The sequence below is a fragment of the Sycon ciliatum genome, chromosome 2 (assembly GCF_964019385.1).
Source record: "Sycon ciliatum chromosome 2, ocSycCili1.1, whole genome shotgun sequence".
Taxonomy (NCBI): domain Eukaryota; kingdom Metazoa; phylum Porifera; class Calcarea; order Leucosolenida; family Sycettidae; genus Sycon; species Sycon ciliatum.
The window spans coordinates 44200263-44222065 of record NC_088644.1 but is presented as its reverse complement, the minus strand read 5'-3'; the positions used below and the strand labels follow the sequence as shown (position 1 = coordinate 44222065).

The 21803-nt window shown below is 45.2% G+C and overlaps 1 protein-coding gene across 1 annotated transcript; it reads left to right on the top strand.

The window, feature by feature from the left end:
* The first annotated feature begins 1876 nt into the window (after nucleotides 1-1876).
* On the top strand, nucleotides 1877-21123 carry LOC135810257 (uncharacterized). Its single transcript, XM_065323737.1, has 9 exons — nucleotides 1877-2300; nucleotides 3303-3410; nucleotides 5890-5967; nucleotides 11339-12139; nucleotides 16572-16835; nucleotides 17294-17383; nucleotides 18044-18139; nucleotides 18625-18821; nucleotides 19866-21123. Exons 1-9 carry the CDS (start codon nucleotides 2018-2020, stop codon nucleotides 20217-20219), a joined length of 2271 nt encoding a protein of 756 aa, XP_065179809.1. The 5' UTR covers nucleotides 1877-2017; the 3' UTR covers nucleotides 20220-21123.
* The last annotated feature ends 680 nt before the right edge of the window (nucleotides 21124-21803 follow it).

Genomic DNA, 21803 nt, shown 5'->3' with positions numbered 1-21803 from the left:
GTGACATATAAAGCGTTTTTGTTGTGTCCTTATGGAAAACCCTTTCACTGACGTGAATTGACTAAGTTCTGACAGGGGAAACAAGCAGAAGCCCATTCAGCCCCCACCCATGATGGCAAGACATTCCACGGAAGGCAGTCGTCAGTCACTTGCCTACTCACACAAAAAGGTGTGATGGAGAAATCCAGTCCTACAAACTTACTTGCAAACTAGTACAGTTTATTATGCAGTTGCAGCAGTACGTAAAACCCTCGCAACGTCGTTTCTTCCCATGGCGAACTTCTGGGATCGATTCATCTCTCCTTGTACATGATTGTACAAGACTGTGTAATGTATACCAGGATCATTGGTGCACAGATAAGACTCAGTGCACACCGTTAGCGAGGCCCATCTCTCCACACACCGGCATTGCCATTGGGCACAACACTAGTGAGACTATGCAGAACATGATTGTACTGTACATGACTGTCTAACTGCATGCCACCACGGCCCACACTGGCCACAGGCTACACTGTACTGTTTTACAGTCAGGCTACAGTCAGTAGTTACTACCGCCTCTTGTAATGATGTGTGAGTGTTGTATGAATGTAAGTACAGGATGCTGCGTAGATAAAGACTCAAAAGAGGGCGCATTGGTGTCATCAATGACCATGCATATCAACAAAACCAACACCGTTTTTGCGGCACGGGCACTTCACGGCACTTCACGGCACTACCGCACTACTGAAGTATTGAAGTATTGACATAGTATTGCACACTCTGCATGGAACACCCAACAGATGTATAGCACACTATGCAGTGTACACCATACGTGATCATGTGCTGGTATGGTACAGCTCCTTGAGCACAAGGATTCACATCATTTGCATGAAACATCACTGCCATCCGTTCATGGCGAGATGGAGTGCATTCGACATCGAAGCAGTTTTAACCTTCATCACCAACAATAGTAACATCCATCGTTTGATAACCTGACTTCATGTTTAATACAAGTCATATAGTACAATGTAGCTGGCTACAATGATACCATCTTGCAGCAGGTGTATCTCTGTCTCTATCACATGCATAGAGCATAGAGCACTGTATGTCCCGGTAGTACGTGTACATGTGTATTGTAGATCCAGTGCACTAGCATTATGGCGAATGTACTGAGCCAGCCTCTACCACGAACTAAGCCGGGCACGTTCTACTAGTCTTTCTACTCTATAGTCATTGTACTGTGCCGCGTATGCAAACAGTTGATATAGAAACACTTCGAAGTACAGCTGGCATTATTTACCATCATCGGCTCCACTGCTCTATGCTATGCTACGTATGTCTTTGGTACATTTGTACCACAGTATTGTATTATCAATGCAAGGCGAACGTCAGAGTCATGTGACATGTCTTTTATTTGAATAGTTGGGTCTTTCAAGTACTGTCTGTACTGTCTGTACTGCTACATGACTTGTAGTACAGACTCACTCAGTACATCTAGCATGCATGGTGCCATTGGATGGTGCTGCTGAAAGCCGACCTAGTCACGTGACCCATGCTAACCAGCCGTCAGCCAAGACGGCAAGAGAACGACTAGGAGAGCTGACAGGTCTGCGGCAAAACACATCGAGTCATTCCGGAAATGTTCTGCACGCTGGGGGTGGTCTGATGGGCTATGTAGTGGCGAGCAGCTACATGTACGTCGCTACATGCTGGCATTCCGGTTCGCCTTCGGTCTAGGCCCAGGATAGCCACTGAACCAAAGAAGTGTACGTGGAACGCTTTCAGGACCGCCGCCCGCAGCAGTAACAGTACCTCCAACAGTCTCGTGACCCATATTGTTGGTAAAGTTAAAACGTGACAAGCTGGTCCAAGACCGGCCTGGCTTGAAAGCATTGGCTTGCACCGCTAAATAGCAGGTGTACTCTAAAGAAAATGGTCATACTAATCCCGAGGCTTCAGCGAACAGATCACAGGCACAAAGGTGATCAATAATTGAGAGTTCGTGTGTGTGCAGTTTGCATAAATCACTCTCACGAAAATGGCTAGGAGAACTGACCATCTACACCTAGCTAAAAGTTTAATGGACACTATCAACAAACTAGCTGCAGTTCCTTTCCAATGTCAGCCCCAAATATTCCTGGATACCAGTAAGAAACCGACCTTTGCTTCTGCAACTCCTCCGCACCTGTCTGCAACCGGCATCCCAGAATACCCTCACTCACTAGCCGCTGATGCAGGCCTACCGGGGTGTGAACGCGCTGCCCTGATCACGGCGCTTCAGCAGAATGCGATGCTGCGAGAAATGATTCGTCTTGTAATAGGTGAGAAGATTTTATTGCTCAAACTTTAACTTGAAATTGACCTCCTCTGTTGACTAGTACGACGATACACCATTGAGGCAAAAATCTTACAATCCAACACGAATACATGCATTCTATGTCCCCCCCCCCCCCCCCATTTCCTATGTTTGCTTTATCGATCACTATTGCGCACATTACCTCCCCCCCCCCCCCCACGTTCACGATTGCATACACTACCGCCCAAGGTAAGGATGATTGCCCGTTGGAACTGGTATGAGAGTGTTGAGAAGGAAGACTGCTCATCGTATCCCCAGAATGAATGCACAGGGATAATACAACAAACAGCTATCAGTAGTTTATTCAGGCTTTGAACGTATTATGTAATTCTCCCTCCCTCATTCTCTCTCTCCATCATTCTCCCTCTCTCTCTCTCTATCTATCTCTCTCACTCACTCTCTGTCTTCTACGCTTACTTCGATTTTCACAATCCTAAGTCCAAAATATTAATATTTTGGGGTTTGTTAGCTATCTCACTTCGTGTCCATGTTACAGTACAAAGGTCAGGGCGAACTAGAAGGTAATACTAAAATACATGAAAGAAAGAATTACTAAACGTAGAAATAAATGGGAAGGTGCATTGGTCTGTGGGACTGCCAAGATCATCTTTACTGTTGAGAGAGAGAGAGAGAGAGAGAGAGAGAGAGAGAGAGAGAGAGAGAGAGAGAGAGAGAGAGAGAGAGAGAGAGAGAGAGAGAGAGAGAGAGAGAGAGAGAGAGAGAGAGAGAGAGAGAGAGAGAGAGAGAGAGAGAGAGAGAGAGAGAGAGAGAGAGAGAGAGAGAGAGAGAGAGAGAGAGAGAGAGAGAGAGAGAGAGAGAGAGAGAGAGAGAGAGAGAGAGAGAGAGAGAGAGAGAGAGAGAGAGAGAGAGAGAGAGAGAGTATGATGAGAAATGGAACATTTTGAACTGACAATAATACTCCTGTTTTCCCGTCCCTACTCATCCTGGACACACTTTGGATGTGTAGACTTTCTAATGCAGGATACTTCAGCGGAAAGGAGCACTTCGTGTGAGGGGAAATCACAAGATGTTTCTACCCGTGGCGGTGTGAATCCCAACACCGTTGCCCGGCATGGTAAGTGTTTGACCCGGGCCTTCACTACTGGGGGTCCTAGAACCGGTATGTCGCGTTCACTTAGCTCACTCCAGGACCATGTAGCAATGGGTACTAGACTGAACAGTCCGAAGCACATAGTCATTGCACCGCAGCAGCTGCACAGGTTTATTACATCTCTCACAACCAGGGTCACGTCGCTCGCTGCCCCTGTCCCTTTCAAGTGCAAGTAACTGCGACTCTGAGTCTTTAGCACGGTGTGTCGCAAATACTCCCTTACAGAGTTAGCACGGTCGCAAAAAGTCCCTTACAGAGTTAGCACGGTGTGTCGCAAATACTCCCTTAGAGTTAGCACGGTGTGTCGCAAATACTCCCTTACACTTACAGAGTTAGCACGGTGTGTCGCAAAAACTCCCTTACACTTACAGAGTTAGCACGGTGTGTCGCAAATACTCCCTTAGAGTTAGCACGGTGTGTCGCAAAAACTCCCTTACACTTACAGAGTTAGCACGGTGTGTCGCAAATACATGTACTCCCTTACAGAGTCACTATCGACAACTGATTGCATGATTACCTACAAGACTAAGCGTAAAACAGTGATTTCCATGCCCTACATATTTTAGGAAACATTTTGAAATATCCACTGACCGTTGTTTCGGATTGTGCTAGCATAACCGGATCTAGCCACGCCCGTCACATTAGGAGGAAGTATAAGCATAGGTTCATGTACCGTAGATTGTAATCAGGTAGAAGAGGATACGTAAAGGTCATGAAGAGTTCTACCCAGTCAACCCCACCTGCAATGTCATGTAGGTATACTACAGGGTATGTAGCTGCCGCTGCTACCGTACTCCCTTGCAGCTGTGCTGAAGTACATGAGGGGCCGGATTTCCGTGTACGTGCTTGATCTACATTTCAAAGGAGGACGCAGCAGTTTTCTATACTGCCCCCACTAAAACACTGTAGCACTTGAATACCTGTGCGATGGACAGATTTCTAGTACTTGTCTGCGTGTACGGGTAGCAATAGTTACCGGTATGCTCAGCACTTCAACTGCATTGTACATCTACATCTACTGGAAATAGATTTACTTAATATCATTAAAATTGATGAGGTTCCAGACCACGTTTTGCTCGCATGGTTATTGACAATCACACTAGTGGTAAATCTAGTGGTAAATCATGCTTTGCTCGTTGCCTCGTGCCATACCATGCCCTACGTATAGTTCCTAAGGCAGGTTAGCAAGTATGGAAAGAACAATGACAGAGTACCATTGGGAACAGCTGGCTCCAATACTCGGAAGGTGCATTGTTCTGCATAAATTATGATAATCCGTTTACTAGTATTACATGTACATGTATACGAAGTATTGATACATGCAAAGTATAGGTTCATGCGACAGTTCCGTTGATCTTTAAACTCCTGGACAGTACACGTAAACGTAGGATAACATTAGTAGTAGGAAGGTGCGGTTATGGTTAAGTGCCTCAGTTACGTTTATAAACGCAACGGATGTACCAGTACACGTGCAGACGACCCACGCACATACGGGCACATACACAAATGCAATACCCTTGTTAGTGTGTGAAACTCAGAGTTAAAACACTTTCTCTACCCTTGTAAACACGTTGAGCATAGGATGCCACTCTAGAACGTGTATACAATGTACGTATACGTGCAGGTTGTTCAAACAAATATTTACCGTTACCTCATTAGAATTTTGCTTTTACTTCACAAGTATTGCTCTTGCACTCACTAATCAGTGGTGCCACTGGTCATCGGTCACCATCAATAAAAAAACTTCAAGTACATGCAAAGTGTAATGGTATACCGGACCGGTGGCTCTTCTACTCCCGGTCTGGACAAACAATGGAGCCTACAATGAAATGAGGAGGGACTTGCTGCATTTTCCCTTTCTACACAGACGTACCGACAAAATTCCTTTTCTTAGTATTAATCTAAGAGTAATTCACCACACCTTGAAATGAGAAGATAGACACAGGGTTACTACTATGGTACAATGTACACTGCACACTGCATGTCATGCCTATGCTTGGTGAGTCATTGTTCTGTCAAAACACGTGATAATTCCGATATTACCAGTTCTATTCTCTTGCCATCTAGCCGACACGTCCATGTACATGTACATGTACATGCACAGATCTACATGTACATGTATAGTGCTCATGTCACACTCACAGTGTCCTTTTTTGATAACGTTAGGCCCGTGAGTAAGGGGCCGTCCGTAAATATCGAACATTTTTCACAAAACGAAATAATTTCGTTATGGGGTGGGAGGGGGTTGACCAATTTCGTTTCAGAAAACATTGATTCATGTACATGGCTGTTGTATATGCATGTATGTCAACATTTTTTACGTTCTGAGGGGGAGGGAGGGAGGGGTTGGGTCTAAACTAAAATAATTCGTTTGGTGAAAAAAGTTCGATATTTACGGACGGCCCCTAAGGTCATTGCCCAATATTGTTGTTCTATACTGCAGCAGGCAACGTGAAAAGGTGCACAGAACAAGCAGAGCTGGCGGATATGAACGGAACTCCTGAGTCACCACCTCTAAGTGGTAAGGAGATGTACTTCCTCCTTGTTCTGTCTGCGTGTTGTTCGACCCTGGACTAATGTTAGGTCTTACTTTCTTGAATTGTGATTTAGCTGGACTGTTGTAGATTTTCCGTGTACGTCGAGTACCCAAACAATGGTGTGGTTCTAAATGTGACCACATGGCTTATCAAGATTCATACTTAGTACTAGCACGTCCTTGTACATTGCAGTACTGGTATAGAAATACTTACTGTGCGTGTATTTCAGTAAGACTATGAGGTAGTCACGCAACGGTAACTACAGACATTATGTATGGTACATACTGACAAGACACACACAATGGCTCTGTTGCCAGGAGCTAATTGTACATGTACATTAGTCAGCATGTTAATACATCAGGCAAATTCGTATACATCACTCAACGTGTAACAGGAAATCCAGATTTCCTCCAGCACTTCCTCCAGTTGTCTTCATTGAATGAAATAATCACTTGCGACGTGGGGTGTACATGCATCAAGTATATGTACATGATTGTATACATTTACATGTACTCACGCTTCAGAGGAATCAAAAGCGTTTCTGCTGTAACTCTGAGTTTCACGGTTTTAACCGATCATCAGACAGCAACTTGACTACAATTTTCAGACGATATGATTGATACATGACGTATAGGCTACTAGGCTCTACACCTTGGTGTAGTGGGCAGTGTCCCGAGCAATCACAACTCCCTCCGAGTTTACATTTGCATGTATCATACTGTGTATCAACGACGCCGTAGAGATCTAGCGCTTGGCAGGAAGCAGAGAATCACAGAGGTGTACCAAGGCATCCACTGACAGCCATGGACGAAAGATACTTCGGATATTTTACTGGCAGGGGTGTTGGAAGATATTGACACTTCGGATTAGGAGAGGGTTTAGTCCGTCTTGAATGGGGCTTTTTTCAGGACCACCAGATAGGAGAAGCCATTCATACATGCATGTTCACAACAGCTACATGTACATGTACGTTGCTAAAACCTCGCAAAAGTGCTCAAAACTACGAGGGCGGAGACAAAAGGCATAAGTTATTATGGAACGAGGCTGAAATATGTCGATGCTGAGAATTTCATGGTTGTTGGATAATCTTCTGACAACAATGTGTGCTACTTACAAGTACATTATCATACATGTACATGTACATGTACAAAAGGTACCTGTAGCTACACGTGCAAATGTACACAAGAATGCTGACCATTATGACACCAAAGAGAAGCAACTGAATGTACACGTATGTAATCGGTGGAGTCCCGGATTATACTGAGAACAGATAGGCAAGAGGTGAAGGAACGACTTTCCTGGCATTTGCATGTCAGTTTCAAAGGCTGAAATGGCTCGGCACAGCATCACTTCACATGAACTTCACCTAGATGAAGTGGTGGTCGTCCCACCCATTGGTGCACTGTCCAAGTTTGACATTGACCAAGGGCAAGGGGATCCGAAGAGTACAATGTAAGAGGATTTCAGGAGTGAGTCTGGGGCCAACAGTCAGTATGCTATACTGCTAATGTAAGGGTATTTCCGCTTGCAAAGTACATTAGCTTTGCGCTGACAAATCTCAATGCCATGGTGACATAGACTACTTATCTCTGATGCACCACTTCTCCAGCTGTATGTCAGACAAGGAATACAATGTGCATCGTCTAGGTGGTACCACCTTACGAAAAGTACTTCGAAGTAGTCTCATCCGAATAGTCCGGTTGGCCAAGACAATCCATCAATTTAATTACCCAATTGCTCTTTGTTTCCCAATGTTGTTTTGTTGTGATGTTGAGGAAAACATAACGCCGGTCAGATAACACGTAGAACACGTAGAACTGATAGTGTGATAGTACTATTAGCCAAGTCTTAGCCAAGTCAGCAGTATACATGTACGTACAATGTAGGGAGCGACAATACAGCAGACAATACAGCATACCAAAATCAATAGCTGCTTCAAAGCTAACCTATGCCGATAGGGCTGGAGATGAAATCATGGACACGCTTAGCCCAGTAGTACTGCACTGTACTGGTCTACGCTTGGGAGATACGGATATCGGTGGTCATGTCAGACCTTGTCATTTCCCAAACTTACATACTATGCTCTATGAAGGGTACAGTACCCTGTCCCTGAAAGACAACCATGTACCACCACACGCAATCTGGTGCAGATAGGACATCACTGGGCAGCCCTGGCATGTGCCGACATCACAGGGCAGCCCTGGCATGTGTCATGGAAGGATGTTGGTGTCTGCTACAATATCCACATCCTAATCGACTCTAGTCTGGTGCGGGGCGCATGAGCATGGCAGGGGATTAGATGATGTTGATTCCTGTAGCTACTGATACTGACATAATGTACAGCCTGAGGGAGGCAGAGCTTTGCTAACACAAAATGCAGACAGAGATTTTAGTTGAACCTCGCGCTTGACACAAAGCGGTCCTAAGGCAACGTTTTGGGAGACTTGTTGCCTGAGGGTTGCACCCTGAGAAACTCGTAATGCGGCTAAAACCTCGTTCCACATTATGTGTAATTGCTCGTTTACAAATTGGGCAGCCATTGTTTCATTGGCTGACGATTGGCTAATGAAACTTGTTGTTATGGCCATGTACCTGTTAGGCAGTTTCCTCTGAGACAAAAATACGATAATACTCATAAAAAGGAAAAGAGCCTGAAGTGTGTCCTTATGAATATTACCTGTTAGGCATTGCAAATATTATATTTTGAGACTGTGCCTCGAGGTGTTCCAGTACTGTCCCAGTCCTCGCCAGCCAGTGCTTCTCTCCACTTCATGCACACACACTGTGCGCCCACCATTAACAATAACAATATGGACAATAACAATATGTACAATAACAATATGTAGCTGAATAGTCTGCTTGCGACATGTCATAGAACATGATGTATGGTCCGACACGAACTACAATGTACATGTTATACAGCAAAGAGACTTCACGCTTACGCAAGAGTGCAAATATTTGGCCATTGTATTACTACTATTAGCAGCATATGGCGCATGCCATGTGACCTGCGGACGTGACGATACACGATAATATCCTAGTGTAAAGCGTACAATCTCATAATTACTAGATCATTCTTGTGGAATGCAAGGACGAACGTGGACAACTACTAAACGTTACTTCGGGGTGAACGTGACCACTGTCCTCTGTCTTCATCTCAGCAGCAGCACCACCATCTTGCTGTTGCAGTGTTGGAGTAGCTATCCAGGGTTCATTCTCACAGGTTTCAGAGCAGAAGATGGCAACTTGGGAGACTCAATTAGATTAATGTTAAGCTCCGACGGAAAGAGGATCTCTTCACCCTCTATTCAATTTATGACAACTTCAATCAATCTGTCACGACTTGGTCAAGCCACACGTAGCACACGATATCTCTCTTCAAGTAGAAGCCATTGACTAATTACTGCTACCCAAGGTCAACAAATGCTCTCAGGACACACAGGTAGCCTCTTCAGGACACCCTCACGGCCTGCTAGCATGCAAAACCTTCCTTGTTGTACTGTTGTACCTGGAAATCTTGACTTGCCACTCGACACCTACAATTTATGCTCAGCATGAGTACAGTTGAGTTTTGCAATGCGCGGGCGCGGCCTTTATTCCAAACATGCAGGTAGCTGTGCAGGCTAAAGCCAAGGAAAGGATGGAAATATCAGCAGCTGCAAACGGTATCCACACGTACATTCTTACACGTGATCACGAATTCCCACGAGTAATATACCAGCGCATTAGCATAGCTGAGTCGGGACCGGTGACGCCGGTATTTCGGCATGCAATACATCACAGCACGACTCGACGCTAAGCCGACTTGGCACGTTTCCTTAACTTCTACCGCTACTAATAACATGGTTATACCACTGCTGAGTAGGCAATTCATAAATTTCCTTGATTAGATACTTGTGAGCATTTCCTAGAGGCGGTCTGGGGTCTGGGCTGACAGACTGAGTGGCAGTGAGTGGCAGTGGCATAACACTAGTAGTTGACTACATGTACATCATCTTCAATGCATAATGTCCCGGTCTGGGGCAGACTGCAAACATTGGCCATGGCATGGGGTCTGCTATTGTCGACACAGCTTCAAACACAAAATTTACACGTACATCTACATGTACATTAGATTATCTGGTTCCGGTACACTCCATCAACAACAGCGGATAGGACAGTATGATAGGGTCTTTTGTTGCTACGGAAAACCGCTCACCACGTGACTTTCAGGATATTGGCCATATTTGGGCACTGTGCGAAATTGTCGGTATCTAGTGAAGTCTGAAGATTGAGTGCACGAGTCCTTTCATCCATACATCATGCATTATTTCCGTCCCATGTCACTACCCTCATGCGGCCATTTGCTATTAGTATATTACCAAGTCAACGTCGTGAGCAAGATAGGGACAAGATAGGGTTATGAGAAACTAACGACAAACCCACAGTAGCTTGGGCGAAGCTACATTTACATCTACATGTACTTTCTTATTATGATTTCCAAGAGAAGCTGGGGCAGTGGGTGTGACGACCACAAGACTGCACCAACTAGTGATCTCTCTTCAAGTGAACACGAGGAAGGAGAAATCACACTACTACTACTACATGTACTACTGTTTGATATTCAATAGACTGAACTACATGTATTTCATTTACACGCTCTGTTTATGGGAGTCAGTGGACACACTCATTCTAGATTTCTGATTTCCAGGGTTAGGGTGTTGAGTCAAGTCTGGATATACCTTGTATGAACAACGAATCCGACACTGATACGTTGCACATGGCATCACATACTTTGCATTAGTATTTTAGCTCCTAATTGTCGTCTGTGCAGTTTCTCTCACAGCCACACACCATGATACATGCCACAAAGAGGCGAGACCCTGTACAAGTATGATAGTACCGTATTTTCCGGGGTATAAGCCGCACTTTTTTTCGCTAAAAATCGGACCAAAATCGCCCCTGCGGCTTATACACCGAATATGCTTGCCCGAATGAATGCTTAGCATACATCAGTATGCATGCTGACGTCATGTGACATGTCATTCGACTCAGCTTCGCGCCTGTGTTGCTATCCCGGCACTTTTACTAGTTTTAGTGCGCGGGTTACACCACACGGTACGCGTATACGGGGATTCTATTTTTCATAATCTGATCTAACATGGTATTTAGCTCCATAACCATTATAAATTTGTAGAAAGGCCATTTGTCAATGAGTGTGAAAAATCTTGGTTTGTGGGTGCGGCTTATACTCCGAATACCAACTTTTAGTCAATATTTTGCCTCAAAAAGGGGGGTGCGGCTTATACCCCGGTGCGGCTTATACCCCGGAAAATACGGTATGTGTCCTGTTTCTCTGTGTTCCTATGCACGTAGAAATACAGTCTGAACACAGTGAAGGCTGCGATGATGATGACGACGATATGGAGTATGACATCTTGGAAACAATTCTCAAGGAGTTTGATGAGACGCCAGCCGAGATGCAGAACACAAAACAAGAAGGTGCTGACAGCGACAAGGCAAAAGCATCCCAGGCCCATTGTCACCCATCATATCTACAGACACCACCCACCTCAAGCAGCCTGCTGAACACTGCCCATACTTGCCACACTGCCGCCATCGCCACTGCTGCCACTACCACTGCCACTGCCGCAGACACTTCCGCCACTACCAGCCGCCGTCACTCTGATTACCCTACAGCACGTGGACGCCAAGCAGTAACAGCCGCTGCACTGCAAGCTATGACGTCACTCATGCAAAAGCAGAATATCTCGAACCGTCAGAGTAGTAATGCCCTGGTTGCAACCACTACGCCATCAATGCTGCGTGCACACCCATGCTCTACTCCCAGTACTTCCACCACAGCCATCGCCATCGCCACCACCGCTGGCACCAGCAATAGTAGCAGTGATAGACAAAAGAAGCAGTCTCCCTCTAAACCCAGACAGACCAGCATATCATCAGCAACATCAATGGAGGAAGTCAGGGGAGACTCTACTGCACTTCCCGCAATGCCTCTACGCGGAGCATCTGCAGCGTCTGTGCCGTCCGTATCGCCTGCCCATGCTGCCAACGTGTGTGCAGGTAATGTAGGTGTGGACATCATCACGCCAACCACACCAGTTTCATTCAGCTGTGCTGACGGACTATCTGCTAACTTATCTCCACCAGTATCAGGTACGTGTTCTGATAGCGTTCTGATAGCATTCTAATAGCGTTATGATGGAGTTTTGATGGCGTTTTCATAGCGTTCTGAACGTGGTCTGAACGTGATCTGAAGCAGGGAGCCCTACACACACCGGTATGTGTAGGGCTCCCTGGTCTGATGTTGGTTGGAGTTTGAAATACTACTTTTCAAGTAGCTGCACTGTTCCTCATTTTGAACAGTTCTTAGGCTAGTTTATATCACTAGATGCTAATATGCACATGTGCCGCATTGCCTAGCCTCAAGACAAAAACTACGATGCCAATACAAATGGGGGGGGGGTATTGGCAAACGTGACTAGAGTGGAATATAATCATGTCGACGTACTCAAGTGAAGACAAGCACCTGCTTCCCAGCCCTTCTTGACTATCTCGGTCATGTGGCCCTTGAAACGTTGGAGTCCCTTTGTCGTTTTCTCCGTCAAATTAATTGCAAGATCTTCCTGGAAGAAAACTTTCTCACTTGTAAGTGGAATATGACAATTTGTCTGGAAACGGATTCGAACACGATCAAAAAGTAATGTCAGTTTACCAAATATTCAGTTCTTTCAGGGTTTCGTGCCGGCAACTCTGCATGGTTGCCGGTTAGATCGGGTTGCTTGGACCAATCTGAACTCATACTCGTGTGATATAAGACAAACAAATCTGTGTATCCTATCCAAAACACTGCAGCCAAGTAAAGCAGGAAATAACTATGGTGAGAAAAAAAAGGAACAGACAGCGCCCAAGATAAAGACTGGGAGTGTGTGTGGGCGGCCGAGGCAGAGTGTCTGTAGTCTGTGACCAATGCGTTGGCTTGCAGCTACCAATTATTGGCAATACCTCAACCACATATCTCAAGAAGGAGGGGTGGGGGGTAACTTTGGTCTCTATATTATGAATATCTGTCCAATGTTATTATGGTGCATGTCCGTGAAAACAGAAAAGTGACTCCACAAGCACACGCCTGTACAAGTGACGCACGTTGTCGCTCCATGTATATGTACAACTGTGATTGTGTCAGTGTGTGCACTTCAAAGTACATTGTACATGTGCAAACACCTGTGCCCGTGGTCCAGGTGATTTGTATGCATACTCGTACACCATCACTGTCCAAATGCCCCCCCCCCCCCCCATCCCCCTCCGGATTTCCCCAGAATTCGATGACTCACCTTTGCCTTTGTTTGCATAAAGAGGAAACGCGCCCTATTATCACACTTTAATTACTGCTATGTTACCCCTACTACAGTCTGTCTGCAGTCTACATGTACAATTGTACATGGATGATCCACAGTGTCGCTCTGTTGCACTTCTGGTTCTGTGGCATATACATGTACATGTACTTGGGAGGTACTACTACTACTACTAGTACTAGTACTAGCAATACAGAGTGTGTAAAAACGATTCGCCCACTAGCAAGCTGTAGATATCAGTCATCATCAGTATGATGGGCAGCAAACCGTGACCGGCCGAGGTACAGAACGTCACATGTTACACTTCTCAGTTTCCAGACTGAGACAAGTGTTTCCTCCTTCCTAATACCATATTGCTGGCAGTGTCATCATCATCATTATTATCATCATTATCAGAGCCATGGGTCTACCTTGCTGTCTACCTTGCTGCATCTGACCCATGGGACAGATCCTTAGGAGAACGAAATTAGATTCATGCAAATATCAAGAGCACGCCGCACCTGCAATTATCATAGAATATGTCCTCTGGATAGGATGATAGGATACTACGCAGCTAGTACTATGGCACGATATCTCAACACATTCAGCATAGCAGCAGTAGATTATACATGTACATTGTACTGGTAACTGTTAGCTGTCGGGGCGTAGAGCTAGCAACAAAGTGCACTACTCAGACACGCAACAAGTATTAGTTACATGTAGTTTGCAATTTGGCGTGTGCTCATTACAACCGCAGGCAGCTGGAAGGAATACCAGGCACGCAGGCACGCAGGCAGCTGGAAGCCAGTACATGTTCAACTGTCAATACCATGGCAACGCAACTCGCCAGACCTCGGTCATAGACATAGCTCAGTACGACACTCCACACACACAGACATGAACTGTGCCTGTGCATGTGCATGTACATTGCAATGTACTTTAATACGGTAACTATACGAGCACAGTCATCACTGGCAGGAAAGACTGAAGGAAACACATCGATAATTGCACCATTTCTAGATTCTGTATTCTACACATGCATCGTACAATAGCGCTACACAGGCAGCATTGGTCATAGCACATGATGTAGAGTAATCAGTCAAGAGTACACTGGCAGCATTGATCATAGCACGTGATGTAGTTCAGTAGAGTAATCAGTCAACAGTATTATTATGCAGAGTAATCAGTCAACAGTACTTGCAAGTCTAATACCGTGTACCGGTAAGCTCCCAGTGCCAGTGGCAGGTTATAGTATGACTGTAGACTGCAGTGGATGTGAATCCTAACGTCCTAACGTTAGCATAGACCTAGTGCCAGTAGTGCCAGTAGTGCCAGTAGTGGATTACACGGACCCGGGTCGGTGCAGTGATTCCCGTGATAGGATAAGGACAGTTCAGTGTACACTGTACAACTTACTTACTACAAGACGTCAGCAGAGATGTACCAACAGAGTACTGCCATATGGTGAGACGACCAGAGCCTGCAGAGGCTGCAGAGGCTGCAGTCGAAGCAGAGCTTTCTACTTTCAGTCCTGAGGAAAACCGGATCCAGTCACTTAGACTATTACCGGTATCCGGAGTGTGTCTTGTTCGGAGGCAGTGATGTATTATTATGTGGTGCTGCTGTGTTGGCAATTATTATTATTTGGGTTGTGGAGTGTGCATACAATCATAGTGAGTCTACTAGTAGTCTGGCAACTAACTACTTGCCTGTTCGGCATACACACCGGTAGTTACAAGTCATAGCAAGAGTACATAACCCCCCAGAGTGTGCAACGCCGATCCAGCTCTGTGTAGGGTCTTGGTCGAGCGGAATCGGATCTTCTGATGTCATGCGTACACTTCACACCAGCGCAAGGCCGGTCTCGAGGCAGGGCACCATTGTTTTTGATCCAAGAGCACCCGCGACTCCCCGGGTTCCCCTCAGATGTGTACGGTATTATGACGCAAAGATCCGATTCCGCTCGACCAAGACCCTATGCAGAGCTGGATCAGGCGTTGCACACTCTGGGGGGTTATGTACTCTTGGTCATAGTGAGTCTAGTCTGGCGACCTTCCTCTTATCCTGCTACAATACATACTACAATGTAGAGTCTTCTGACTGTTACAGTACTGTGTACTACAGGTACGGGTATTACAGGCGGGGGGGGGGGGCACATGGTACATGTACATGGTTGCGGGTATTACGGCCGGGGGGGGGGGCACATGGTACATGTACATGGTTGCGGGTATTGCGGCGAGTACCAACATGTACAGCGTGTGGGAGAAATAACCACTGAACCAGGGCTGGGATCTAGGACAGCATGAAGACAGGTAATACGTGTGTGCTAACGGTTGGCAGCGTACTGAGTTCTAAATCTTGTAATCCCGGGATCTAGGGACTGGTTGAGGATTGGTAGATCATAGCTAGCTGTTTATGTTGGTGCTAGGTGTAACGAAGTGACTCGTTGGATTGGTTACTTAGGCGAAACCAGAGCTACCTCTTGTGCTGTTTGTAGCAATATGCTGATCCGTGCTCACGTCACCGATTATTCCAACAATACTGTCAATAGTTTATCATTGTAACCAATCTCCACTGACTCCAGGCTCCAGTCCACAATCCGCACACAGTCACCACACATGGTACACAGCCGCCAAACACTGCACTGTCTCCAGTCCACAATCCGCACACAGTCCCCACACATGGTACACAGCCGCCAAACACTGCACTGTCTGCAGTCCGCAATCCGCACACAGTCAATATACCACACGGACACACCGCCTGCCAGGCCACACTCGAACCATAGTATTAGTAGCAGATCTGACCACTGTAGAACTGGCAGGGTGGAGACATTCCTGTATAAGCTCTCAAACTTCCCAAAACGATTCGCACACGGGACATGTGTCCCTAGCAGTTACTAAGTACAATTGACAAACGAGTGTAGTAGATATGATAGCCACAGCTGTTAGGAATACACACTTGAGCATACTCCCCTAAAGTCACACATTGCTCACTGTTCCATAATGGATTTCCCCACTAACCAATATGCCTCCGAAATCACTCTGACAAATCTTCTACTGGCGATAGAGGAACTAAAAAGTGATTTTCTAGAAGCTCTTCACGTTGAAACTATGGAAACTGACAACGCAGACTTTGTGAAAGGTGGGACAAGATAGTTATGCTGAGGAATAACGTTAGAGGAATGATGGATAGGACTTGTAACCATGCTAAGCACACAGCTAACATGTTTCCTGTTATTCGTACTTGTACTGCAGGACCGCAATTCTCCAACACTCTATTCGACAATGCTATGGATGATTGCGATCTGTTCGCCTGGTCTGACGCTTCGCCGCTATCTCTACCTGGACAATCATGTGACTTGATGAATGAAGACTTTCACTCCCCTGCCTCGGACACAGGTTCGTCATTTCACATTCCATCCTCGCAGAATTCCCCAGCTCAACAAGTCGCCCAGAAATCTGCGGGAGAGCAAAGTCCTGAAAGCATCACGGTTGCTATGCCAATGTCAGCAACAACAGGTAAAGCAACAACAAATCACAAAATTAATAATATCGATTACATGTACGTCATAGTAGTAGTATCCATCGGATGAATGTAGTTCAAAACCCAGATATCTGTGTCCCGCTCATCCGTGTAATTCTACTGGTCATCGAGATACAAAATCTGAATTTGGGAATACATGACGCACGTTCTTGTTTTGAAGCTTCTCACCATCATGTATACCGGTATGTATGGTTATAACACTGTGACAGAAATTGCACGTTCCCCTCCAAAATGACCAAATGTTGTAAACACAATTGTGCTAAGACCATGAGTATTGAACACATGCTGACTACTGAGCAGCACTGGTAGGCATCACGGTCTCAGGTCACTGCCACTGGATTGCGACTTGAGAAGTCACGTGACCATGAAGGTGAGAGCAAGAAGTTATGAGCCCCATGTCAATGACATGTTGTCTTGTGTTGTTCTCTTGTAGAAACGCTAAGTCCACCAGCCACACCCAGCGATAAGTCAACACTACGCACCAGTCATATCAACAGCAAAGAAGCCGCCATTGCTGACATAGGTACAGTATTACAATCATGTTAATTACATGTATATTACAGTCCGGTTTCGATTTTGCAACACGACTAAAACAATGGAGTTACGAAAGTGTTACTGTACACGCATGATACAGTTCCATATCCCATATCATGGAAAAATGCACCGTATAGAGTTTTAATGCAGCCATGCCCTCGTCAAGGAGGACTGCGTTTCCAGTACCCATCTTTTGGAGATATACCGTTGACACTATAGTTGTAGCTGTCCATACCCATGGCACAGGTACTAGGTATTGTCAAATTGCTGATTATCGTTATCTCTATCAAACCAGTCCACACTCACTAGTACCACTAGCATAACACAATGTCTGAATGATGTACATGTATGCACTTACATGCTACTGTATCACAGCACACTGATGTAGTATGCACCAACATGTGTACATCATGTACATGTATATATATATAATCATGTACATGTACCGCCATGATGGCACCGTCGATATCAATATCGAAATGAAAATATTTACTGGGTTGGAAGGAGGTAAGCAAGATGGTACCACCTCCATATCCATCAGTACATCTGTATACTTCAAGTACGCACACTGTCACAGTGACACTAGTCTCAACATCACTTTAACCAGCTAGGTGTTTGTGTGGCCATCTACCATGCTTTCTATGTTCAGGACGAAGCCTACTGATGACACAGCAACTCTCACAGAATTTCAACATGCTCCCACCATCACCAGTACAGTTCCCGATGCACAAAGAAGAAAACCCTGGTAAGTAGTCGTGTACCAGTAGAGAGAGCAGATCCTCTTGTACCAGTAGAGAGAGCAGATCCTCTTGTACCAGCAGATGTACACCAGGACACATCCGGTACTTGGAAGTACATGAACCGGGTATCTACATGTATACCACTGAACCATTGGGACATGTATGTGCTCCCTTCTAGAGATCTCTACAAGTGCATAATAGTCATGCACTACAGAACAATTGGCACTGAGGCACTGAGGCTACATGAACACCTAATACACTGTATTGTAGATCTGATGGTGTAACGTGATCAACCTCAATCTACATAACCACTAAGTACACAATCTACGTAACAAGCCTTGGACCACAAAGTTAGTTTTCCCTTTAAGTTCCACTCACGTTCCATCAGGCTCCATCAATTTTAAGTAATTGTCTGCACTAACTCTTTCAACAAGTACATACGAATTCGCTGTTTGGTGCACTCAGTGTTGTTTTCGGTGTGTGATTGCAGTTCAACTGTGGGAATTTCTACTAGAGTGCCTGTACTTCGATTGTTATGAACACATAATTCGCTGGAGCAACAAAGAAGAAGGTGCGTTCAAGATTGTCGATTCTCAGTTGCTGTCTGGTCTCTGGGGACTCTACAAGAAACGACTGGAGATGAACTTCGACAAGATGTCCAGAGCCATGCGATACTACTACAGAAAGGTAAGACCATACTGGCAACACTGACACTCACATGTATTTCATGCAGTCCAAGCAGTTAGTACAGTTGACTACAGTTCATGCAGGTAATACAGTTCATGCAGGTAATACAGTTCATGCAGGTAATACAGTTCATGCAGGTAATACAGTTCATGCAGGTAATACAGTTCATGCAGGTAATACAGTTCATGCAGGTAATACAGTTCATGCAGGTAATACAGTTCATGCAGGTAATACAGTTCATGCAGGTAATACAGCTTAAACTGAACACAGGTAATACTGGTCACACATGTAATACAGTAAATACGGGCAACAATTGCCCATCGGGAACTATGAACAATACCGATGTACACGGTTGCTACTTTTGAAGTACATAACTTCTTCCCCGAAGAACCTTTCCCCACTGCCTCTCAGTCTTCCACCTTTCCCACTACTTCAACCAACCTCTCATCCCCCCCCCCCCCCCCCCCCCCCTGTGCCAACCTCTCCCAACATGGCTGATTCAGGTTTTTCGTACAATCATTGTGACTCGTAGCATTATATGTACTGGCATATGGTGCCTGCCCTGCCTACCTGGTGTTGCTATGACTACTACGATGTTCCCATGGTTACACATGTAGACTACATCTGCAGCATAGTGATGGTAATACATGTACTGCCACCACTGTACTCATAAACACTTTGTTAGTCCAGCACCCTTCCTAATCCAGCCGAATTTCAGTAGCACAAATGGTGCCGGATTATCCAGGGACCTCTGGATTGCTATGACATGCACACGCCTACCTGTACTTGTAGCTGCTAGCATACCACAATACCACAATACCACAATGCCACAATGCCACAATACCACAATGCCACAATGCCACAATACCACAATGCAACAATGCCACAATGCCACAATACCACAATGCCACAATGCAGCAGCTGTATTACACCTAAATTGTCGCCGATGCATGCTTGTACTGTAGTGTATGTATCTCAACATGCAACTGTTATCTGTGTGGCCTATTGATTATACCACTCTACCTGCTCTCTGTGAATGTGCAGGACATTCTAGAGAAGAAATACTGTGGCAAAACAGTTCAGAGGCTGGAGTATGTTTTCAAGGGCAAGAGCAGCTTTTCAACTTTCCGTCCACCAGCATACGCCACACCAGGTCGGTTCTTCAGATCTCAGGCACTGTGCTCACCGAATCAGCTAAACTTCCCATTCAGTCTTAACACCCTGCCACCACAGAGTGTTGGTATGTACGGGAATGGACTTGGCACTACCTTGCTGCCAGCGAATGGTTTCTTCGGCAATCTCGATCTTCCGCAGATCAATGCAAGTGAAGCAAGCAAAAATCATCGTACCCGACCAACAAAACAATCCAAGCAACGCTGGCTCGTGGATCCCTACTAAGAGTGTTCCGAGCACTGCCATACCATGTGGATCAGTGCTATGCGTCCTTTAGCAAGATACCACCACAAATACATGTAACAATCACAATCACTAGCACCAGCATCAGTAATCACTACACTAACAATACATCCATTTACAGTAGACAATGGTCACACTACACCACTGTCACATTAGAACACATGACGTTACATATAGTGTAGTTACCAGCAGAAGATGCTAGTGCTAGTCACGCAAGCAGTGGACATGTACATCTTGAGATCCTATCTTTTATGTTGAGCTGGCATCCTTCACTTCATCCTATACTATTCAAGATGTATCTCTAGTCTAAACGTGACGTCATCAAGCTGTAACCGCAACCGCTCATAGTTGGTTGATTTAACATATCATGCATCGTACTTTCTCAGTCTAATGTGGTAATCCCAATAATAACGTTATTGCATTATTGTTATGTTTATTGTTATGTTTCAAATCTTTCGCAGCCGGCTTGCTATACCTTCATATGAAAACTGTGTATTCAGAAAACGATTGACCAATCACAAGAATGATTGACCATTAGATCATGTACCTCATCATCGTAATAAGAACATGTGACAAATAGATGACTTTTATTCTATTCTTGCAATTGCAAGAGCTATTATTCCCTGATGATCCATCAATGATTTTGTTCTCGCTGCCTTGCAGCTAAATGGCACCTTACGCTCCACATTGGAGTCCTTTTTCCCCTTTCGTCAAGACCACTATTTCATTCGAGATGTGTACTTCTAAACTATACCATAATCATGCATTGATACCTTTCCTCATCCAATCGTGACGTTTAAATATGAGGGTTTTTTTATGAGATGGCGGCCTTTCACGTGATCTGCATATTGTACTCAGTAACAAGGTTCTACTATACTAGTCCTGATATAGTTGTCACGCATACCAAACACGGTTGAACGGTCTCTGCATGGATGACAGCTACACCATAGCTCAGTGGTTAGAGCATCGAGTCCTGGTGGTGACAGTCCATATTTTCTTCAGACTTTTCCCTTTTTTCCATCCCCAGCTCAACCAGTGAATACATACCCTCAACCAGTGAATACATTCCCTCAACCAGTGAATACATTCGCTCAACCAGTGAATACATTCGCTCAACCAGTGAATACATTCGCTCAACCAGTGAATACATTCGCTCAACCAGTGAATACATTCGCTCAACCAGTGAATACATTCCCTCAACCAGTGAATACATTCCCTCAACCAGTGAATACATTCCCTCAACCAGTGAATACATACCAAACACACGTTAAATACTGTTTAGAGGTTTCAAAAATCTCTCGGATTTCCCTCGGATTTCCCTCGGATTTCCCTCTTCAATTCCTTTTAGTTTGCCGATGTACATGAAGACAGCCACTCAATGGTAATTTCATAGAAGATGCTAAGGCAAATGTTACGAGTATATGCCATCAATAATTGTACCAGCTAAGGAATAGCCAGAAAATGCGACAGCTGGGCCCAAACTGGCAAGGAGTACTGCGACATTGAACCAGCCTTGAAGGTGACTCAGTCCGAACACATATCCAGCACGCATAGCAACATCCCGGG

Bases quoted from the DNA above. Each gene is read 5' to 3' on its own strand.
- LOC135810257 (XM_065323737.1), top strand. From the start codon at position 2,018: ATGGCTAGGAGAACTGACCATCTACACCTAGCTAAAAGTTTAATGGAC. The intron at 17,384-18,043 runs GTACAGTATTAC...TTCTATGTTCAG, and splicing joins AGCCGCCATTGCTGACATAG to GACGAAGCCTACTGATGACA. The intron at 18,140-18,624 runs GTAAGTAGTCGT...GTGTGATTGCAG, and splicing joins GCACAAAGAAGAAAACCCTG to TTCAACTGTGGGAATTTCTA.